At 34.3% G+C, this 24,441-nt stretch overlaps 1 protein-coding gene across 5 annotated transcripts in view; it reads right to left on the minus strand.

The window, feature by feature from the left end:
- MSR1 (macrophage scavenger receptor 1) overlaps nt 1–24,124 on the minus strand; it is a 73,259-nt gene extending 49,135 nt beyond the window's left edge. For 2 of the 5 annotated variants that reach the window (XM_073219089.1, XM_073219088.1), the window contains exons 1-5: nt 23,920–24,118; nt 13,742–13,845; nt 12,003–12,116; nt 6,367–6,779; nt 3,367–3,553 (exon numbers count right to left, since the gene is read on the minus strand). In XM_073219089.1, coding sequence (XP_073075190.1) covers nt 3,367–3,553; nt 6,367–6,779; nt 12,003–12,116; nt 13,742–13,844 — 817 coding nt within the window. In that variant the 5' untranslated portion in view covers nt 13,845; nt 23,920–24,118. Of the gene's footprint in view, nt 1–3,366; nt 3,554–6,366; nt 6,780–12,002; nt 12,117–13,741; nt 13,924–23,919 lie in introns of all 5 variants that reach the window. The other 3 variants (XM_073219086.1, XM_073219085.1, XM_073219087.1) reach the window with 3 other exon arrangements.
- Nucleotides 24,125–24,441: the final 317 nt, after the last annotated feature.

Here is a 24,441-nt window from a genome sequence, read left to right on the forward strand (position 1 = left end):
TCACTTACATAATTCACATATAATTGCCCACCCACTGTAGACCAGGCACTCTACCAGGGACTGGGTATGGAGAGAAACATGGAAACAAGACTCACCCTCATGGATTTCACATTCCATTAGTAAAGATAATGAAACAAATAAGCAAATGTACGTATGACATGATTTTAAGTAATGGTAAGTACTATGATGAAGTTAAAGCAAATAATGATGTAGAGAGATGGGAGAAGAATGAGAACAGGAAGGGATAAATTTTCCCTAAAAAGGTGATTTTGAGTGGTACCAAAGAGTGGAGACCTAAGAGAGTGGGAATCTAGAGCCCCTAAGGTACAGCAAGAAGTGAAACTAGCACTTCCTCCTTCTTAACTTGTACTTTTAATCACACTTCCATTCTTCTAGATTTCCAAGTTAGCAGAATGACTGATGGAAAAATCAGAAAATGAAGGCAGATAAGTAGATGGGCATCAGACCAAGTAGGAGTTTAGATTTTATTTCAAGTCCAATGGGAAGACACTGGAGGGTCTTAAGAATGAGAGAGAAAAGATCAAGCACGTGCTGTTTTGGATAGCATTCCTTTTGCTGTATATTGTGTAGTTCAGATTAAGAATAGGATCAGGGAAAACAACTGGGAAGTTAATGTAGTGCATCAGACCGGAGTATAGTTGCTTCTATTAGCATAGTAGCAGAGGAGATAGGGAAAAGGGGTTTTATTTGGAATATGTATGGTGGAAGAGATAACAGGACTCAGGTGAATGCAGGAATTGAGAGAAAGAGAGACATCAAAGATAGCAGTTGAATAATTATGCAACTGACAGGACTGGGAAAGTAACAGATTTGAGGGATAAATGATGATGGGATGCTCAAGAATTAAGGGTTTGGTTTTGTAAAAATATAGATACTGATTTGAAATCCAAAGTGGAGAGGTTAGGCAGGAAGACAGATATGAGAGGGGTGGAAAGAGAGTAAAGCCCTCTAAAAGCGACTCGAAGAGTTAATCAGATAAAACCAGAAAGCCAGAAAGGATTCACAGAGTTAATCAGATGATGTTTCAAGGGCCAGGAGTGACTTGAAATGTCCAGATGCTCCCCAAATGAAAAACAACTCCCCAGATAAAGAAAAACATTAGAGCACAGGCACACCAAACATCAGAGTGCAGCCATGTCTTCATTTCACCAATTAGATCAGGCCTCCAAGGCCAAGGATTGTCAGTCAAGGACTTCTCTGTCCTGCCAAAAACCCTGTAACAGAAGCCTCACAAGTAAGCAGTCAGGGCTGGCCCGACCTCAGGCAGCCTGCTCTGTTACAAGGCGTAACAAAACTTGCTTTGCTTTCTTGACTTTGGTTTTACGTCTCACTCTGACTTCCCTGCAACTGTGAACCGGGTTCCTCCCAGCAGAGGTGTCTAACTGTTAGAAATAGAGCTGGTTAACTCATTTCCTTTATCATCTGTTTTAATGCAAAAATTAAAGAATACATGCAATGCATTCTACATAAGCTATAAAACACAATAACAAAGAGACTACCCTGCAACACTACAACCCAAGAAATGGGTATCTATATAGGCACGTTCACTTACTTTCTTGTTGGAGTTCAATATTAATCTGAATTTTGTGTTTCTCATGTCCCCAAATTTTAAAAACAACTATTCTTATAACATATGGATCTATAAATATACATTATATACTTTTATTAAGTTATGAGCATTAGAAACGAAAACTGTACTACAAATAGTACTCTGGGAACTTCAAAAATTTTCTTTTCTTGTAAACACTTGGATATTAGACTTCGCAATTTTCCTAAACTAGTCTTAAGTAAAATGAAATCACGTGGATTTGTTTCTTACTATCAAAAAATCAAAATATTGAAATTATGAAACAGAGCTTAACATACATAGAAGCCAGAGTAAGGTCTACCATGAATTTATTTAGAGTTACAGGGGAAAAGCTGGAACTGTGAAGAAGCACTACTCAAAGAAATTGAAGCTTATAAAATTTCCAAATTTATGGGAGACTTAAATCCACAAATACAGGGAGTAAAGCAAATGCCAAATGAATAAACTGTCAATATAAAAACACAAATTAATGAAATTGCAGGTATTTAAAACAAAGGTAATAAAAAGCAGACTGAGAGCAATCGCTTCTGAAACAAGGAAAGCCAGAAGCAGGGGATATCTTCAAAATACTGATAGAAATCACCAAAAAGCTGGCAACCTAACCAATGTGTATGCAGTAACACAAAAGCAAAGACCAAGGACAAAATAGAGAAAATGAAATAAAAAAGGTCTCACCACCAATGGACTTTCACTAAACAAACCACTAAAGGATATATACCTCAGGAAAATGATCCTAGACGAGATGTCTGAGATTAATTTAGAAGGGGGAAAAGTTGGTAAAATCAATGGACAAATCTAAATAAGTATCGTGTGTATATGCAAGAAAAATAATGACAAAACTCTTGTTTTAAAAAAACACATCAAATAGAAATGTACTCAAAAACAGCAGGAAACCATGGAAGAGGAAAAAGCATTTTAGTTCCATGTATATTTCAAGTTAAAGGTGAAGATACCAGTCAACTTTAAATTTTGTTAAGATAAATTTCAAGGGCAATCAGCAACAAAATTGGACTAGAATAGTTTCGAAAATCTTTTTGGAAAGCAAAGCAAAGGAATATAGAACTGGAGAAATACAGCACAAAATAAGATGGTAGAGATAAATACAGTGAAAAGAAATGTTCAGATTGCATGTTTTTAAAAAATGTATTCTTTAGAAGAGACAAACCTAAAGCAAAGGATACCAAAAGGTTGAAAGTAAAATATAGAAAAATGTTTAAAATGCAAGTAACTAAAAGCTAGCATAAAGATATATATGATGTATGTATTATTTTAAAAATCAGTAGATTTCAATTCACCTTGTTTTACTAACAGGAACCAAAGAAGAAATTGACAAATTCATTGCTATTTTGGGCAGTTCAAAGACCTTTCTCATTAATAATACAATCAGGTAAAAAGAAAGAAAGAATCTGGAAGTTATGAAAAACAGAATGAATAAGCTTGATTTGAGGACTAGCAGAAAACTTTATGCCTTCAGAAAATGTGTACTTGTCTTCAGTAATACGGGATTATTTTGAACAATGACTGATCAGACTTTCAGAGAGATTTTTCTTTTTTTACATCACTTTCTATTTAAAGGATACAAGATCTTGTTATCTTACCATGCCTTGATATGATCTCAAGATTCCTTCCTCTGGAAATGTGTAGTAAATGTGTGCTCAAAAACTACTTCAAACCATACGATTTTTAATATCAAATCTCTGCATGTATCAGAACATTTTAATATATCATTTTCTGGAGGAGTGAGAAGACTATTTTACCTTGAATCAAAGTGATATTTTTTAGTGTTTGAGAATGCTCCCAATCTTTCAGTCTGAGGTCATTAGTGATGTTATTCAATAGTTTCACTTCTCCTTTTATTTCCTTTTCCAAATGTACTTGTTTTTCTTTCATAGACATAATTTCTGCTGATGCATTGTACACACACTCCTCTAATTTATTCATCTCCTGTGAAATATAAGCAAACATCCACAATTTTTGTTACACACATAATTATCAAATGTGTAAGTTTAAGAGACTCTGAAAGCCAGGCTTCAAAAAAATATGTATTATAGGAATATTATGGTATAAGAATATGGAAACTAGAAATCTGTTTCAAAATACAATTCTTTGGTTTTGAAGCATTTCCTCTTTTGACTGAATGGCTGAATTTTCACACCCTTTATCCCCTGAAAATTAGTTGAATACATACAAGGTATGATTCTATTTCCAAATACATAGATGTCAAATGCTAAAAATTAAAAAACTTGTTGTATAGTTTTTCATTTATTTGAAGTGGAATTTCTTTTTACTGTATTTACAGTAGCAACAGCTTCCAGTTCTGTGAATTGGAAAGATTTGCATATTAAACTGTTTTAAAGAAATAAAAGTTTAATATAATAATTCCTAGTGGTAATGAACATTCAGATAAGCTTTTCATATTCAGTAATATCTCAAATAGCATATTAACAATATTTTGCTTTCAATTTTTGTTCCCTCTATATTTGAGGTTTATTATTTTGTTTTCAAATACATACATAATCTGTTTGTATTTATACTCATACAGAGATTGTGAATGTGAGACCATACTACTTTCTGGAATAAGCTTTCATTTTTCATTCAATAAGACATTAAGGATATTTGCCCATTAAAATACTTAAAACTGTCTTATTTTCAATGATTTAGTGGAAACTAATGTACATATTTTTATAATTTAAGATTTATATTCATAATGGACTTTTGAGCTATACTTTTTTACATTTTTAAACAATGCTGCAATGATTATTGTGTTCTATGAGCACATACATGCATACGAGCGCACACGAACACACACACACACACGTACTTACCTAGTTGCTAAATCTCTATAAATGATTATTGCCTTTAAAAAAAACTAGCTTTGAACATTCCTCCATTCCCTTGTGCCTGCGTTTCAAATGCTGGGAGCCCTTCTAAAAAATAAGAGCGATCTATCCAAACTCAAATAGTTCCCCAGTCACTGGATTTTGATTATTTCCATTAATGATCGCTTCAAACATGTCCAGTATTTCTACTGTCTTCCAGATGGTTTTCAATTTGGTTTCAGCTCTTCATCTGTGTGGATTCATAGATATTCTATAGTGTCCGCTGGACCTGAAGCATCACCAATACCAAATATATCTTTGCTCTTCCACCTCGACCATCTTCTCCTTCTACTCACCTCCTCTGCTTTCAAGTAAGTATTTCTTCTCCCTTCCTTTTTCTCTCCAATTTAATCAGTTATTACCCCTATGATTGACATTTTTTGCCACTGTCTCCCATATTCTTCAACCCTGTTGACAGTTTCTTATTTGTAGATTTTCTCTAACCCCTCCATAGCCCAAGTCCTTGATATTTCCATAGTATTTGATATGCTTAGATACTTACTAACAGTGAAGGAAATACTAAGTCAGATTTTGGAAGTTGTAGCATATCAAGGCTGATGTTGGATAAGTTCAACAACAAAGTCCTCATATTTTTACTGCAAAGATACCTTAATATGAGGACTGTGTAAACATTTCAAAGTCTGAGTCACTGCACCTTACAAATAAGAAATATGTAGACTATTCTTTACTTGTTTATTCTGTGTTCGATAATGTAGTTGGTTTTCATTTGATGTTGTAACTTTAGAGGATTATCTTTGCTCTGCAATTTGCATTGTTTAAAATGACTACTGTGTAATATTGTATGTATACAGAAAACAACTTCATTAATTAAGAATGGGTCTACTCAAGTAAAATCAACTACAGGAGGCCAGCATCACTTAGCTAATGGTGGGACTTTAACAGGTCACATTAATTATTACCTGAGGTTTTAGATATTTTGTAATATGAAGATTGTTTTTGCACATGAATAGTTGTTTTAGTTACATGCTTATTTTTCATAGAAAGGAACAATTACAATTATTCAACAACAACCAAAAATACAATTTTGAAATAAGTGGCTTTCTTCTTAATTTCTTTCTTATCACTACAAAATAATTCAGAGGTTTGGCCACAGAATAGTCTAGAACAGAGATGAGAAAACTATGATCTCTGGGCCAAAGTCTGTTTTTGTAAATAAACATTAATTGGATCACTTGAATCATTTGGTTACATATATGTAGCTGCTTTTGTGCTCCGATGTCAAGGTTGAACAACTATGACACAGACTGTGTAGTCACTAAAGCCTGAAATGTTTATTCACATCTGGCTCTCTAAAAACAAACTTTTTCTGACAGCTGGTCTAGAACATGTCTTGCTCTCTTGTGTATCTGATTCTATGATGATAATAGGACATTATGTACATTATTCAAATTTAATTCTTAATAGTTATCTTTACATATAAAAACTTAGACTTCTTGGGAGTGGCAAAATAAACTATTTTAGGTTATCCATGTAAACCAGACTTCCATTTCTTTGATGACATTTTATGTCTGCTGTAGAATTTACAAATACATAGTGCCTACTTCTCCAAGTCTGCTAGGATTATCTAAAAATTGTAAATGATTTGGACAGTTTTATGAGGTACTCCAACAGGATTTACAAAACTATAATACCTTATGAGTATGTGCAATGGGAAAAAGTCCACCTTTTCCTGGGAATCTGGAGAAGGCATTAGGTAAATCCATTTGAAACCTTCTGGTAAGACAGCCAGAGGAACAAGGATAAGCAGCGTGATGCTGACACAGGGCTTGAAACTTTTGTCTTCCTGGACTGTCAGAGGAACCAGGATCTATATGGATTCAGTTCCAGCATGTGCCCTTCCAATACAAAAAGTCTTACCTCTTGTTGCTTAAATGCATTCTCTTGAACTTTGCCATTCAGTGTTTCAATATTGAGATGTAAATCAAGCAATGTGGTATTTAGACTTATTAATGCCTTGGAGATTTCATCTATGGCATTTCCATGCCCCTGGATTGAGGAAACCAAGGAACTTAGCTGGAGAAGAACATCATTCAATCTTTGATCAGTCATCACACTGAAATTCTGGAAATGCTCTGAATCTATAAGATTGGCTTCTTTATCTGAAATATATTGGATCCTCTTCTCCAAGTTGTTTATGTGTTCCGTAACAACTTCTTGAAATCTCATTTCATCTTCACTGTCATTTCCTTTCCCTGTGAGACTTTGAGATGCACCGTTTACATCAACTGAACCAACTGTGCAATTCTTCATTTCCCACTTGAGGAGATGAGCTGCATGTTTAAGTAAAAACAAACAGTCATGGGCCTGTCTCCTTAAATGCATATACTATTACATGCCACTTCACTTCATTCCATTCTAGTCCAACATTTTGAATGCTATCCTAAATCAGGTACTTATTTTAAATATACAATGTATGAACCATAATATTGCTGAGAGGGAGAGTCTCCTTTTCCCACTTTATATTAGAATATATTATATGATTAATTCACTCTGTCTGGATTGCTACTTATATGAATCTTTTGGGCCATTGTATTTGGCTTGGAAAGTAAGAGTAAATTCTACAAATTCTGAAATGCATTGTATCCTACTCCTCAGGTCTGTTGTTAGGATACAATAATAATGCTTAACACAGCATCTGAAGCTATTCTGAAGATAAATGATGATGATGACAAAAACAATATGTAGTAAAAGTAAAGTATTAGTGCGGTCCACACTATGAATACATTCTTGGCTCATTTTCCTCATCACTTAAGCTGGCAGGAAATGATCATCTTAAATTTCTACAGTCCTGATTAAGAGTTGGTGGAGCAGAAAATCAGGCAAATAATTTTTTTCACTTTAAAAGCTATTGTTTTTACAAGACTCCTCTTTGCCTATTATAAAACATATACTGATAGCAGATAATTTGGAAAAGGGCAATAAGGAACAATAATACGCCATTAGTCTCACTGTCTTGAGTTAAATGTTAACATTTTGGCTTATGTCTATTAAATCTGACTGTTTCTACTATCATATTACTATTACAAAAGCAAGATTATATTTTATATAAACTACTTTTTAATTAATATAGCATAAAGACTTTTGCATATTAATATATTTTACAAAAAAACTTTATTAGCTACATTGCATTCTATGTATGGATCAACCAAATTTACTTAGCCAAACCCCTACATTTATTTGCTTCTGTTTTCACTAATATAGTCAATATTTTAATGAACAATCTTGTGAGTAATTATTTTCTGAAGAAAAAATTCTATTAAATAGTAGTTGGGGAACATACAGAGATGCTGATATTTATTTCCAAATCGGCATATGTTCTCTAAACAAGCCAATTATCCTTCTGAAAGGGTCTATAGCAGTATGTTTACAGTTTCAGAAAATGAAAAGCAACAACATTAACTTTGTAGATAAAAATAATACATAACTATACACAATGAAGGAAATGTTAAACATCATTTTATCATTAATCAGCAATGGTTAGGTTTATGTTGTTTTTTTCATCCCTCTCTCTATGTATTTGTATTACTTGTACTTTCATACATACATCTACCAGTCTCATCCCTATTAGTTTGAATGCCTAACAATTTCCATATTTGACCATTGTTGAGCAATAAAAATAATAACTTCATATGGTTTAAAAATATGTCTACTGAACACCTAGCTGTACTTCATATGTCAGTTTTCTTAATAAAAATGATATAGCAATAGTATCAGCTTTATAGGTTTTTGAGAATTAAATAAGGTAACATGAGTTCAGGGGTACCTGTTACATAAACAAGACCTTGGTGTTTACAAAGGAACAAGCCGCCTGCTTCTGGAATCTAGCTCCTGATTTACTAGCTGGGGTGCTCTGGGAAAGTTACTATTCTTCTTGTTTAGGTTCCCTCAGAGACCTAAAAGTAATGACTACCTCAGCAGTGGTGCTGAGGATGGATGAGATGAGGCATGTAAACACCGCAGCACACAGACGGCACATATGAAAACTGTGTCCGTGAAAGATATTGTCTTGGTTATAGAAAACACTGTTTCACCACCTGTACTTAAAGAAGCTGTTCAATGATAGTTGCTATTATAGCTATTGTTATATTAGAAGTACTAAACTGTATATGGAATTATACCCCAATTTTTAAAAAGCACATTATATCATATGTTCCTAGTTACAATCCCTTTATACTTAGTTATTTGAATAAATAAAATGTGTGACTACATTTTGATATGATCCACAACACAGGCCATAGAGTGAACATTATTTTACACTTTTTAATTTAACAAGAAAGTGGACAAATAGTATATTTCTAAGTTGTATCTCATCATATTTATTAAATAAGTGTGGGGAGCAAGTTTTGGATTGACAACTTCATTTCTGCATTCATCAATTCTATCATTTATGTATGAAGCACTACTGTGTATGAGGCACTGTTTGAACAATTCTGGAATATGAACTTGACTAGGAGTGGATTTTAACTTTGACAGTCAGAAATACAAACTAACAATTTTCACAAAATTATTACTAAGATGTCTCTTAAAATCTGTCCTTTAATTATGATTGTGTTATTATTTATTTATTATTTATATATATGTATATATATTAGTTACTGGTGATGACTGTCTGTGACTTAGAGCATCTACATTCCCAATATTGATAGCATTGGATATTATAACAAGCTAATATTGGGTAATATAACAAATTGGGGAAGTTTGAGTTTCCAATGAACACAGTAGTCTTCATGCTTTATTTTATGAGGCATAATGCTTAATCATGTAATTTAATTTCCCTGGGAATAATTTTGCATTTTATATGGCTAAAGCAAATCTTTTTCATAGTATGAAAAGGGAAAACCTGATTTGACAAAATGGCCTGTGATGAAGGGTTTTTATTTGACATCAAGTTCAACATGAACTGACAATAAAGGCTGTATTTTGCTTATAGATTTAAAAATAAACATTGCTTGTGTTTCCAAATCCTGGATAAAAACTAATTTAATCCTTACTTTCTTTAAAAATGTAAAGAACACTACAGTTCATATTTTCGAGGTTCATTTCTTTCATTATCACTGTAAAGATGGCATTTTGTAACTTTTCTATTTCACATTTGAAAAGAGACCAACTTCTATGGCTTGTGTAAAGACCTAGGGACAGAGTTACATTTGATTTTACAGATCACATTTCCTCTTTCATGTTGGTAATATCTTGTTCTGCTAAAATTTTATATTATTTTGAGGTAATCTTCAGAATTTCAGTAACAACTTACATCTACTAATCCTAGAATATATTTTACTGCTCAGGTATTATTATGTTGTTATACTACGACAGCGAGCCAAGAGGTTCTTAAAGAAAAGGTAGCATATAGAATAGATTTAATAATTAAGAGATATCTTTCAATGTATAAGATACTTTAAATTTAAGTAGTTTTACTTAGAGTATTTTTCTACTGTCACTTCATATTTGCCAAAATGAGTAATTTCCATCATTTTTAGAGATATATTTTTGTCTACATTTGAAATTTATTTTTTTTGTATCAATTAGAGCTATATATTGCATTTTAGTTCCTTTTTGGAAAATATTCTGATCTACAACTTACTTAAAGTTGTAAATGGGTTATCAACTGTTTATTATTCAATTGTGATAGACACAGTGAGATCTATTCCAAATTCTGGTGAGTCTGGTTGCTAATGTGAACTTAAAAGATTTGAACATTTTCACTTCTTGTCAATCTTAATAGGCATACCTATTGTAGTTTTGGCAAAAAAACTACTTTCAATCAGTCATTGTTGACCCTAGAATAAACGTGTTGACTTAGTGGCATCTCCTGATTTCTTGGTTAGAATCCTGAATTCTTCTCAGACGTCACTCTATGTTCTGCATGGGTCTGTTAGAAAACAGTCAGACTCCCTAGCGGTGGCCCTGCAGGCCATGGTTTGTATAAATTGATGACATTTAGCCACTTCTTAACTGGCTTACAGCTGATGATCCCAAACAGTGAAGCACCTTTCAGCTATTCATTTCAAACTACAGATAAGTTTATACATAAACAACATACAGATAACCTGCTCATCAGGAGGTCAGCTGTCTGATGATGGGCCTGTCAAGTCCTTTTACTTAAATGGCTGTGCTTGGTTTGATTGGCTCATTGGTTTAGTTCGGTGTGGTTGATTTCTGTTTTTGTTTTAAATGCCAAAATAGAAGTTAATTTTTTGCTTGTGGAAAATACTTTCCTGACTAAAACTCTGTTTTATTTTGTTTCTTTATAGGCCAACTATATTTTGTCCTACAAACCCAATTATCCTGGGAGACAGTAGACCACAGAGGTGAGAAGTCAAGAGTCATGTGTGGAACTGCAGCTGTGCTACTAAACAGTTTCTTTTTGTGGATAATAAGTATATGTCTGTCAAGGGTAACTGCAAAGGTATATTAAGATAATCTGTGGAAAATTTATAGCCCAGTGCCTGAATGTAGTAAATGCTCAAAAATAATAGCTATTATTATAATTGTTGTTTTACTATCATCTTTTTCTTATCAGAACTTTTGGATCTGTCTTGAAATATGTCTTTAGAGGATGCCTCTAAGCAGAGGTAGTTTGGCCTTGTATTTAGGAGCATTTTCTTCTAAGCTGATTAGTATATACGTAAAACTATCTTACTCCCAGCCTATCTCTTGTTAGAGTGGATGTCCAGACATTTTGCTCCTTAGAGAGGAGAGGAGAGCTTAAAGGCATGTGAATTCAAATGTCAATCAAACCCAACAAAAATGCTACTGAGGGGGATCATATTTACAGATTTGTCTGAGGGATTTGTAAGCTGTGGAAAACTTACAATCTACCCACGATTCAAGTCAGACTCTCCAAAAGAAATATGTAGTTGGAAAACATGTTGAAACCAAGTAAAACATTTTTTTCTAATTTTTTTCTTTGATTGAGAGGATGCTATAAGGTTATTTTTACCAATGTTTTAAGTAATAGCCTTATGAAACATTTGGCCACATAAGCTATAAAGATATTGCTGAAGTATAGGGCATTATTTTACAAGTTCTCCTTTTTTTAAAGACTTAGAGGAATATTTCTTCCTGCTTTTAATATTAGGAGTACAAGAACTTTTCCTGAACAACTTGTTTGTTTTTATATTTTAGGCATTGTTAATATCAATGGTCATGTTTATAAATTTACATTGGCAAACTAGAATACTTACAATGAAATTTGTGATGCACCAGAAATATACAAGACTTCAGGAGATAACATATTTCTGAAATGGTCTAAGCCATTCCATTTTACCTTCACGTATCTATATTTTTATCTTACTCTTCCATTTTCTACTCTATTTCTTTTTTTTTTTCACTCTAACTGCAGAATGTATGTTTTCATTTAATAAATTTGAGGAACACTTTGTGATATAACGTAGCCTTTATGAATCACTCATGTACGGAAGACTGAATGCATCCTCTGGCTTCTGCGATAACTACTTCACAGGACAAGGTGCCGAGTTTCCACAGTGCCGTACCTGCCACTATTCCGACGACAGGCACGAGAACCACAAACACAAGAAGATAAAGGGCAATCAGTGCAGCTTTGAAGGACTTCATTTTCTCTTGAAGTGTAGGGCCATTTTTAGGATCTAAAAAAAACAAAAGTGCAACCTAAAATTAGAAAACTTACTCTTCTTAATTAAAATTTTTGTCTTCTTCAACTATTATTACTACTAAGTGTATTGAAAGAGAGAAAAAAAACCCCTAACAGGCCCTTGGATATGCAGTAGGAAGCCAAGGGGAGAGTCGCAGGAAAAGCCAATACAGGCATCAGGATGAATGACCAATTCACTAACTAAACATCTGTGACAAAATGACCATCCTCAGCAAGTTGACCTGTCTCATTTAGGGGCATTAACTGATAAATTTTAATATTGAAAGCAACATGTGAAAACATAAATTTTATTCTTCTCTTGCATCTGGGGATCTGTTCTGGGATCTGTTCTGGGTGAAAATAAAATTCTTCATGAGTTTCTTCAGAGTATAAAGCAGGTTAAAGAAATATACATTTTCAATGATAGTTACAGAGATTTTCTTTTCCAATTCCATCTCAATAATTTTGTATTTGGATACTGCATATGATTGGAATATAACGTAAAAATGAAGAAGAAAAAAATGAAATAAACAAAATCATCTATATTCTGGCTAAACTTTGGAATGGATCAATGAAGCTCACCCTCTGGATAATTCAGAACATACTCATATTTGAGTATTATCTATCCATTTATGTGGAACAGCAATTCACAGAATGGGATGTTAACTGTGGAAAAGGTGACTCCATATTGAAGGAAATCTTAGTAGAAGAGGAAGGTATTTCTCTCATTAAGTAAATAAAATGTCCATTAAAATTTTCTTCCCTATGGCCACTGCTTTTATAGCTTGGTAAAAATGAAGTCAATATTATTTTTGGGCTCTGTCCTAAATTAAAAACAAAAGTTTAGAAAATGTTCTATAATGTTGTTAAAATAGTCTATTTTAAGAAATGAGAAAAGGAAAAATTGTGTCCTCCCGAAAGATACTGGTGATGTCTTAACCCCACTATCTGAGACTGTGACCTTATCTGGAAACAGGTCTTTGTAGTTGCCATTAAGCTAAAATGAGGTCTTACTGGATAGGGTGGGCCCTAAATCCAAGGACTGGGGTCCTTATAAGAAGAGAAGACACATAAAGATGAAGGAACAACCATGTGAAGCACAGATTAAAGTGATGTAGTTCCAAACCAAGGAAGGCTGACAACTGCGGGAAGCCAGTAGCAGCCAGGAAGTGGCAGGGAGGGATTTGCCCCTTGGGCCTTCAGAGGGAGCACGGCCTTGCTGACACCTTGACTTCTGGCCTCCCAAACAGTGAGACAATAATACCTCTTGTTTTAAGCCACCCAATCTGTGATATCTGTTACAGAAGCCCTAGAAGACTAATACATGCACCTCACACACCCAATTTTCAAATATTAATTCACAGTACTAGGGTCATAGTCATTTCCCAGCCACTGGGAAATCAGAGGACTCAGTCAATACTGTGAACTAATTTAATTTATTAAAAAACTTCCTTATTTCAAATTAAGCTTTTTTTCTACTGTATCTCAAGAGAGGAGAAGACATATTGATCCAGTATTTTAACATTAATACACATTCAGGGTAAGTCTCAAGACTATTCTTTTACATAGTATCAATACCTCTAAGGATGAACTCCACAGGCACCCCACCCTTCTACTCACTCAGAGGAAGGAGAGCTGTCATGGAGCGAGCATCAAACTTCACAGATTCTGTACAGCTGCCAGTGTCCTCCTGTGGTTCGGGTAAGCGATCCCACTGTTCCATACTTCCATCAAGCACATGCAAAATGTATTAATTACACATGAAATGCTGAAGGCCCTTGGCATAATGTTTCAAGCTGAAACTTATAATTAAAACTCAATTTTAGCAAGATAAAAAGTACGCTTAGTTAAATTTACATTCCTGCCATATATGCCAATATATTCTATCTATTCATACATTTTAATTTTACCATTAAAAGGCAGATGTACATGAAACCTACTCATGTATATTTCTATGTACAAATGTGTATCTGTGTTTGAAGGTGTGTGTTTTTTGAGAGTGAGAGGTAGCATTTCTTAGATAAAAAAAAATTCTTCCTTTTGACAGAAACAACTGTTTAGCTGAAAAGAAAAAATAATTTCCCTTAGAACAAATAGTTGTGCAAAGATTCGAGCAATTAGTTCCTGTGATCTTTTATCAGAGGTTCTGGATAGAACAATAGTTACGGAAAATTTGAAACAAATATTTCCTGTGATCTTTTATCAGAGTTTTTTGTGCCAGCTTTTCTTTTGCCAAGGCATCTGCTTATTACTGTAAAAAGATAACAAGAGTCTTCAGATTAGAAACCACAAAAGAACTTAGTTTCTCTTTTCTTATTTGCATTTTTTACTTTCAGGGTTTCCCTCATTATACATTGGCAGTACCACAAATACAATCCTCGGAGCTTTTTAAGCACAACCTATACTCTATGACACAATCTTTAAGATGCATCAGAATCATTTGGAAGGCTTGATTTAAAACAGATTGGTTGGGCTTCCCCTTGAGGTTTCTGCTATTTAGAATGGGGCTAAGAATTTGCAGTTCCAACCAGTTCTCTATGAGGACCACATCTGAAGAATATTTTCCATGAAAAGAAATTATATGACTTCTTCTTGGAAACAGTTCAATTCATTTGACTGATAATGTAGCATAAAGCCAACATCTGATCTTTTCTTATTTTCTCTAATGCTGAGTTAGGGATTTAGCACTGCTGAAGTTTCAGCTGAATGCACTGGTGGCTCTGGGTCACCAAGCTCACGTCTTGTCCAGGAAATGAAGAACAATCATTCATATGCAAATATTCATTCTTTGGAGAAAGGTATTGACAAGTGAGGATGTGACTCAACTCCTGTCAGTATGTTTTTTAAAATATTGCTAAGGAAATTATTTTGCAGTTTGCAATGACAGTCTTGTAAATGCATCATTCTATGGGTTAGTTGCAGATGCCATAAATCCTGTTGATCTGGCAAAGGACTGTGTTCTTTAACTGATCTGGTCACTGCAGAGAAGGAGAACTGAGGGGGAAGGTTTAGGACCTACATCCTCTTTTCTTAGGCAGAGGCAAAGTAAAAGAAATAAACAATTATTTAGGGAAAATGACCATTATGGGAAACCAAACCGGATCATTCAGATCCAAATTCTCCTACCATTTCCCCCTTTTTATTTTACTCTATTACTTGATTTGGATGACAGTTTTATTTGCAAGCAAAAGAAATGAACAAATAATTTTTAAAAAACTAAAATGATAATAAAGCTTAGCTAAATTCATTTTAAAACTATAATTCAAAGCAACTGGTACTTTGTGGCTTTTCAACTTTGAACTCAGCCTAAAAAGGATGGGCTCACAAAATATACATTTATATACACTTGCTATGTAACTAGAATTTTTTTTTTCCTTTTTGGGTGCTTAGTGGCCACTTCTTATGTGTGTTTGAATATGGCTCTGATGTTTGAGATGTTATGACATCATTTTTACTTAAACTGCAATGGAAACATCTCTTTTATTAATCTTCCAGATGGGAATATTTTTGTGAAAATATTTTTGAATATGCTTAATTTCTCTAGACTATGAGCTAATAAAAGGGGACCATGTTTATTTTCCTTCAATGTTATACTGCCAGAGCCTAAAGCAATCTGGAATATAGAGTATACTTAATAAATATTTGTTGAATGTAATATTTTTGTTATGTAAGATTTTAATCATATAATTAGTTTTTTTTTTTTAAACAAGATGGATGTTTGAAGAGAGGGGACCAAAAAGGTACACTTCTTTTGATAGAGGAATTCCTGGTAAATAGGTTTTGTTCATGATTCAGATTTTTTTTTTCCTGTATTTACATTCTTACTCTTTTGATAGCTTCCTTGAACATGAACCAAATCTCAGGGCTGGGTGACTATGTTCTGTTGATGAGATACTACCACTCACTCTAGTCTATTCCTTATCAGCATGCATTTTCCTTCTGTCAGCTGGCTGCTAGCTAAGCCACATCCCACTGTATTTCTCAAGGGAACAGCACAGCATCTTGGCTGGGACAATTCTTTTTTGTAAAGGACTGTCTTAGTTGTGCAGGATGCTTATCACCCATAGTTGCCACCCACTAAGTGTGATAATGTCTCCTAATCACTGTTATCACTGCCTCCCCTGCAAAAAATTCCAACTCCATCCCCATACATTTCCCTCTTTGAGAACGAATCTTCAACATGCCCTCCCTGCCCCCACAATGTCGATAGAAAGTCAGGAACTTTATTTCTCTCTTTATCTGCAATATTTGCCTTGAGCAATCTGATTGTTAACATGTCTTTAATGAAGATTTGTCTGCATGAAAAAAGTATCTTCATGAACTTCAGGCACAATACAGATTCCTCAAATTGTTTTGGGGGATATCTCACAAATCACTCCTTGTGTACTTAGCCTTTTAAGTTTATATACATATATTACAGACCTTTGTTAAAGCCTATATGAATGCTTGTTACAGAAAACTTAAACATTTTATTATTTTAAAGAGAAAAGAAAATGGTAAATCCAGACTGATAATACACTGATCTTCTCTAATGTCTCAGTAAAGCAGAACAAATGTTATTTTTAATCCATATATTTGCTCAGAAGCTCCACATGTACTTCAAATAAATTTGCAATTTAGAACCCAAAGGGCCTCCTTGTCATAAGGACTTTTCTTGGGACAAAGAAAGAATTCCACCTTTTTTTTTTTTTAAAGATGGCTCTAGAATGCTAGATGGTACGCGAGGAAAAAATTAATCAATAGAACTTTAAGTACTGGGATATTTTCAATCAAAGACTTTAAGATGGAAATACCTATCCCTTTATGGAGGCCAGCCCAACAATCTCCTTTTTTGTGTCATTGTATCAAGTACTGTGCAAGTCACCAGAATGCCAAGATCAATGTGTACAAAACACTCACAGCCAACAAAGATCTTATGAATGAACACAGAAGACTAAAATCTTTGTAAATAATCACCGAACAGTGTGATACGTATGTATACATACAAAGCACAGTCCAGCAAAAGGGAGTCATTAACTCTTTTGGGAAGTGAGTAGTCAGAGTGGGAACATAGAAAAGATGGTGCCTTTATCAGAATTTTGAAAAATGAGCAGGAATGTGGGGTGAGAAGAATATTCCAGCGATAGAAAATATGTTAACGGGCATAAAGGCATGAACAACATGGTAACTAGAGCGGATAATGTCACAGCCGCAGGGGCTCTGGGTGAGGCCCACGGAGAGGCCAGAGAGGCAGGCAGCTGGGCACACCTACTCATTCTTCCGTCATTTTCTGACTGCATAATTTTAACTGGCTTTCACAACCTAACCACAATATAATATGAAGATGTACTCATATATAAGCAAGAAAATTACTTGCTTTGGCAGTAGTGACCTGATTTATATTTCTAGTGGTAAAATATATATTGTCCATGAAATAATCTTGCTTATTTCCCTTTCACCCTGAAATAGAAAGTAAACTCAGTTTTGTTTTTCTTTAGGCCTCTAAGCATTAATCTATCTTTTATGGGCTTATGTGATGATGATAAACGTTCTGTAGATTACTGTATCAAACTATGGTTTCTTTGGGTAGATTTATTTAAACTTTGGAAAAGAAAACCCTCTAAAAAGTGTCTACAAGTGGATTAGCTTAACTGACCATAGCAGGGTTATATAAAACCCCTGACAGGCACAGAGATGGAAGAGAGATGAAAACTAAAATTCAACCGATTGGAATAATGAAAAAACTATTCCTCTCTACATAGTCATCAATATTATAATCTTTGTATGCTGGCAGATAGTAACTACACTTACTGTGGTGAACACTTTATAATATACATAGTTGTTGAATCACGACGTTGTATACTTGAAGCCATTATAATATATGAGCAACATTTCTAACTAAAAAAAAATTGCCCTCTGGCTACTCTGGTGTATCACAGGAAGTTTTGTTTGTTTTCTGAGACAGTATATAACAAGGTTTAGTTAATCATGAACTCTATGAAATATTAGTATATGTTTTTTCCAGAAAAAACAAAACAGCTTTGGCTAATCATGAATTAGGATTCCCAGGATTGCTGGCATCTCCTATGGCTCCTCTCTTTTGTTCTTAGTCTCTATGTGCTTTCTGAGAATCTTACCTACTTCCATGGCGTGAGCTACCACCTGGGCACTGACCAAGCCAATATATCCAGCTCTCATCTCATGTCTCAGAATCAGACTTTTTAAAATAATACAATCAGCTACAATGGTGCATTTTCCACATAAACAAAACTTTTCCTTTTTCCAGGATTTATGATGTCACCATATCATCCATTTACATTATGTGTGTTAATAACTTATTATTATATTCTATTCATTGTGTAGTGCGACATACATGATACAGTCAGGCAGATGCAATAACAGAGGTAATATCTAGAGATGATAACAAAACATGACCACTCATACCAGAAGCCAGAGCTTCATTCTAGATCCATCTCACCCACAAGAACCACATCGATTGCAAAGCATCTCCTGGTTTCCTTGGAGCCATTCTTCCCTCCAGTCTTTCAATTTTTGGCTTTCAGCTCACTTTTCTCTACCTCACCTAGGCATCCCAGATGGCAGCAATGGGGTAGGTGAGTACGGAGGATCCAAGAGGCATTAAGGAAGGAGGAAATGAGAAGAATTGATGAACAAACACCTAAATGGAGCACTTTAACAGAGAAGAGACCAAAATCAAAGAGCAGAAAATATTTTTCAGGAAAAAAAGTATGCAGAACATATATCTGAGAGCCTATTTAGTGGGCAAGTAAAGAAAGAAAAACTAGTGCTAAAAATCAGAAATGAAGCTTTGACACTATGGTGGTACAAGAACAAGTCAGGGTCACAGCAAAGAAAAAAGAATTTCAAGACATGTAAGACAGATACAAGTGCATCCCTAACCTGCCCCTTGGCGTTTGAGCTGTGTTGCCTGAACGGCAGAGGCAGAGCACACTCTTGAGAGACCAAGAAGCAGTAAACATGTAAAAGTGCAAGGCAGGTGTAGACCAGAAGTCTGGTCATGGTCATGCTTTTCTGCAGAGAGATGCTGAAGATTGCACCAGGACAGTACATTAAGGGGGGTTTCCTCTTCCCTGCTTATTCCTCACCACTTCCCAACCTACTCACAGTGGAGGCCTACACCCCGTTCCCATCCTGTCACCCTTCTTCACTCCCTTGTGCTCTCACTGCTTTGAATGCAGTCTGCAAGGCTGATGGCTCTTCCATTTTGTCTGCTGCCCAGACCTCTCTGAACTCCACAACTGTACATGCTATTGCCAAACATCACCACTCTTTGGATTTCTAATACGGCCCAAACCTAGGGCTCTTCCTTGTCCTCACCTCCTCTCATCCGCCACATCCAATCTCTCAGATCCTGTTGGTTTGTTTTCAGACCCAGTGCAGAAGCTGCCTGCTTCTCCTCACCTCCCTCCTGCCAGCCTGGTTCAAGCCCCATCTCTCCCACCTGACTACTTTAATAGCTCCCTGAATGGTCTCTCAGCTTCACTCTTACTCCTTCCATTTTATTCTCCGTACAGCCTCTAGAGTGTTCCTTTTGAAAAGTAAGTCAGAACATGTAACATCTCTGCTCACAACCTATGAACACCTTCCCTCCTCACCCAGGTCCTGACCAAAATCTCACTCTCTCAGACCTTTCTCAAACACCAGATTTAAAATGAACCTTCCTCTTTCACTTCCTCTTCTCCTTTCTGGCTTGATTTTTTTTTTTTCCCAAAAAAACTTGTCGCCATCTAACATGAAATACTTTTTCCTTACGTATCTTGTCTATTGTTTGTCTCCTTTCACCCAAGTTAGATCCAAAGATGAACACTCTTTGGATCAATGACCCGAAAGTTCCTGGCACTTAGTAGATGCTCACCACATACATAAATATATGAAATTATCTAAGTAAATGAAAGACATTATTTTTCTGCAAGATGACTAAGTTTCATATCCTGGGTCAGGCCTCAAGAAAAGTTTGCATTTCACTAATGTGCAAATTTTAAAAGTTCTTCCATTACAAATTGGGAAATAAAAGTTTTTTTTTCTCTGAATCATGTGTGAACAGGAGACTGAAACAAAAATTTTCACCTGCAATATCCCCACTTTGTCTCAAAGTTGTTTATTATACTTCCCACATTACTTCAGTTCTTTATTATCATTGTAACTTTTTAAGTAATGCTAGAGAACATACACTGTGAAGCTTTGTCAGCAGCCAGTGAACAGTTCTCACAACTCAAATGTGCCTTTAAATGTCATTTCCAAAGTTAAGAGATAAAGTAAGTTCACATAAAGTTGCAATTCCTACCAAATGTCAACATACTGACAAAGGATTGTGAAATCTTATGAGTTTGTATAACTTATTGAAAGCATGTCCTCATGAGAAGTGAAACACATCTCTGCAATATCAGCTTTTCACAAAGTGGGTGAAGAGTTTACAGAAGCTACAATGGGAAAACTATATTGAAGGAATTTCACTTTTAACTTATTTGGAAACATACTGATTATACTTTTCCTGTTTTTGTTATACAGACATTATAACAATATTAAAGATAAGTTGGGACAAATGGGAGAAAATATTTGCAAATCATGTATCTGATAAGAGGTTAAAATCCAAAATTAAGGGGTTAATATTCCAAAATATATAAAGACTTCATAGAACTAAAAAAAACCAAACAGTTCAATTAAAAAATGGGCAGAGTAGATGAACAGACATTTTGCCAAAGAAGATATATAGATGGCCAACAGGTGAAAAGATGCTCAACATTACCAGTCTTTAGAAAATGCAAATCAAAACCACAATGAGAGACCACATCACACCTGTCAGAATGGCTAGCATCAAAAAGACAACAAACATTGGCAAGGATGTGGAGAAAAAGGAACCCTTGTGCACAGTTGGTGGGAATGCAAACTGGTGCAGCCACAATGGAGAACAGTATGGAGGTTCCTCAAAAAATCAAAAATAGAAATACCATATGACCTAGCAATTCCACTTCTGGGTATTTACCTGAAGAGAATGAAAATACTAAATTGAGAAGATATATGCACCCTTGTGTTCACTGCAGTATTATTAGTCAAGATATGGAAGCAATCTCTGGGTCCTCTGATAAATTAATGGGTAGAGGAGTTGTGGTATATATACACAAATACATGTTAATAAAAAAAGAATGAAAGCTTGCCATTCGCAACATGGATTGACCTGGAGGGTATTACGCTAAGTGAAATAAGTTAGACAGTGAAAGACAAATACTGTATGATTTCACTTGTAGGTGGAATTTAAGAAACAAACAAAACAAAAGAGAAACAGACACATAAATAGAAAACAAACTGGTGGTTGCAGCAGTGAAGGGCAATAGGTGGAATGGATGAAATACATCAGGGGGATTAAGAGGTATAAACTTCCAGTTATAAAACAAATAAGTCACAGGGATATAAAAATACAGTGTAGGGAATATAATCTATAACATTGTAATAACTACCTATGGTGACAGTAACTAGACTTCTTTTGGAGATCATTTCTAAAGTATATGTGTCAAACCATTAGGCTGTACACCTGAAACTAATATGCTATTTGTATATGAACTATACTTCAACTAAAAAACTCTATCATTGCATCACTCTATGAAGCAATACCTTCATTTTTCATATGATATTTCAGTCTGTGTGTGTGTGTATGTGTATATATGTAAATGTTACATAGTTGATACGACAGTATACATATTTTGGTCTTATAATTTCCCTGAAATCCTATCAATATTTTTAACTTCAACTAATTTTTTTCAAATTTAAAATGTATATCATAATTCATCAAATACATGTATTTTACTTATATAACCATTTTCTTAGGATATCATATATATATTTTTTAATTTCCCCTCTTCTTTGGAGGGTAATACTTTTCTAATAGAGATGATGATGATGTAAATATTTTCATAGTCAACTTTCTTCTTTTGAGATATTTCTTTAGGATAATTTGTCATATGTTGAACTACCAGGTAACAGGGAAAATATTATAAACTTCTTGGTATCTACTGTCTGACTATTTAAAAAGATCATACAAATTCATGAAGACCCCAGTCATATATGACTATTGTGGTTTTATGCAAAATTCCCCATTATTCAGTAATAGTATTTACTTTAGAATCATTTATCTTTTGATGAGTTAAACAGTATCTCAAGGTGGCTTTCATTTGCATTTTGTTATTAGTGTGGAACAGGTAGTTTCATATAATTGTTTATTATTTACTTTTCTTCTTGGGTTTTTGGTTTATTCATAATAATTGTTTATTCATCTCCTGAGGCTTTTTCTTTTTATAGATATAAGTGAACTCTTTATATGTAACATATTTAATGCATATTCTTTCTTCAAAGACTGTTTCCTGTTCAGATTTATCATCAAACTTCTAAGGTTAATTTCATCTTTAAATTTGGGGTAAATCATAACTTTGTAACCTTATTATTTTAAAAGAAAAATTTTGATTCTACATGAACAGCTAAAAGTGCATATGAATGAAAATTAAATGAATGTGTTTGTGAAATCAGTAGCTCTACACTTAAGGAATGTGTCTGTAGGAGGGATTAAGGTGAGAAATGGATATCCCTGTTGTGCTTGATTTTACTGTATGGATTCACCCTTGAATATGAAGTCTTGGTTTAGATATTGGCTGTGCAGTTTCCTAGCTATGTGACCTTTGGCAACTATTTTAATTTATTTTATTGTGGTTTCTATATATATGTAAAATATTATTACAGTGTCAGTGTAAAGAAGTATTATGAGGATTGAAATTAATTTTTGTTAAGCTGCCTGGTATGCAGACAACCATCAATAAATTAATTCTCCATTTGACAAGGTTGGGAAACCAAAACCTAAAATGGTTAAGTAACAGTTAATGCTGTGCAGACAAGGGGTAGGGAAGCTGGGACTTGAATGTAGGCAGTGTGTGCTTCCAGAATATCAACTCCTAACTACTACATAAAACATATATAATCTTAGTTTTATGACCTTTTTATCACTATTCTCCTCTGGCCAATGAGAATGCTAACCCCACTTTATGCTGTTTCAATCTTATACACTCATCAATATGAACCGAAATTCTAACATCTCCATGGAGATTTTTTCAAACCCTTTAAATAATTTTTTTAACCTTTGAAATACCGTTGGCCTCTCTTACTTCTCACTAATAGTTTTCTGTAACATTTTCACACTATTTAAGGTGTTCAAATCACACTATACCTATTTGCCTTTAATCATGAACTTCCTGAAGATGGACACCATATTTTAATTTTTGTATCCCTCCCTACTTCTACTTTAGCGAGGTGCATAGAGTAAATGCCCAACCAATATTTGTCATGTCAGTACATAAAGGTAATAAAAGGTATTAGATTAAAGTCAAAAGTACTATGTGAACAGTAGGGAAATGAGACTCATTAAATAAGTTTAATCCTATTTTGAATAAAGTCAATAATTTTTTTGACAAAATATGCACAATTACATGCCAAAAACTTCTTACTAGTTCACCCTACAAAATATTTAGTATATTTCATATATATTTATGCCCATACATACACTTTCCATTCACAGAAAACCTAGCAGAAATCTCTATTATCATTAAAACTACCAAACCAAATTATTGGTGATAGGATAAAAATTCTACCAGAAATTATTGATTTCATATATATATATGTTTATATCTCATATGTCACACATTCAGACACACACAAACACAATAGACAGACACTGAGTAGAGACATGGAATTAACAGAAGCAATTTTGGAGAAACATTACAATAAACTTCACTTACCTTTTGTCCCAAAGACAGCAGCACTGATTTAGCCACTTCCGTCTCTTTACAATTGAAACCTAAAATCTTTATCACATAGTATTTCAGCATCTGGACATGAAGAAAGGAAATGACACATTTCTGTGTTGAAAAGCTTTCTTAACAATGTGTTTCAATAGCACTCTCACCAGTGCACAAGTTTGCAAAATCTAAATTTGTAAGATAACTCATTCCTCTTCCCATCTAGGACATTACAAAAGAAAAAGAGAAGTAAAATTATAAACAGGGATTATTGTAATAACAGTGTACATAATGTATGGCAGATTAATCTTTCCCTTTTTATAAAAGATGTATGCCTTCTATGACATTCTCATTATCTCTTTCATTAATCTCATTATCTTCTATTCTACATCCTCTTTCACCCTATAATTTTGAGAGAAGACCAAGTTTAAGTGATTTGTTTTCTTTCATCCTTTTTCCTAAGTCCCTACTCTTCAGCTTCAAGCACAAAACATGAGGAAAGGATACAGATATCAGTTAAGT

The sequence above is a fragment of the Manis javanica genome, chromosome 12 (assembly GCF_040802235.1).
Source record: "Manis javanica isolate MJ-LG chromosome 12, MJ_LKY, whole genome shotgun sequence".
Taxonomy (NCBI): Eukaryota; Metazoa; Chordata; class Mammalia; order Pholidota; family Manidae; genus Manis; species Manis javanica.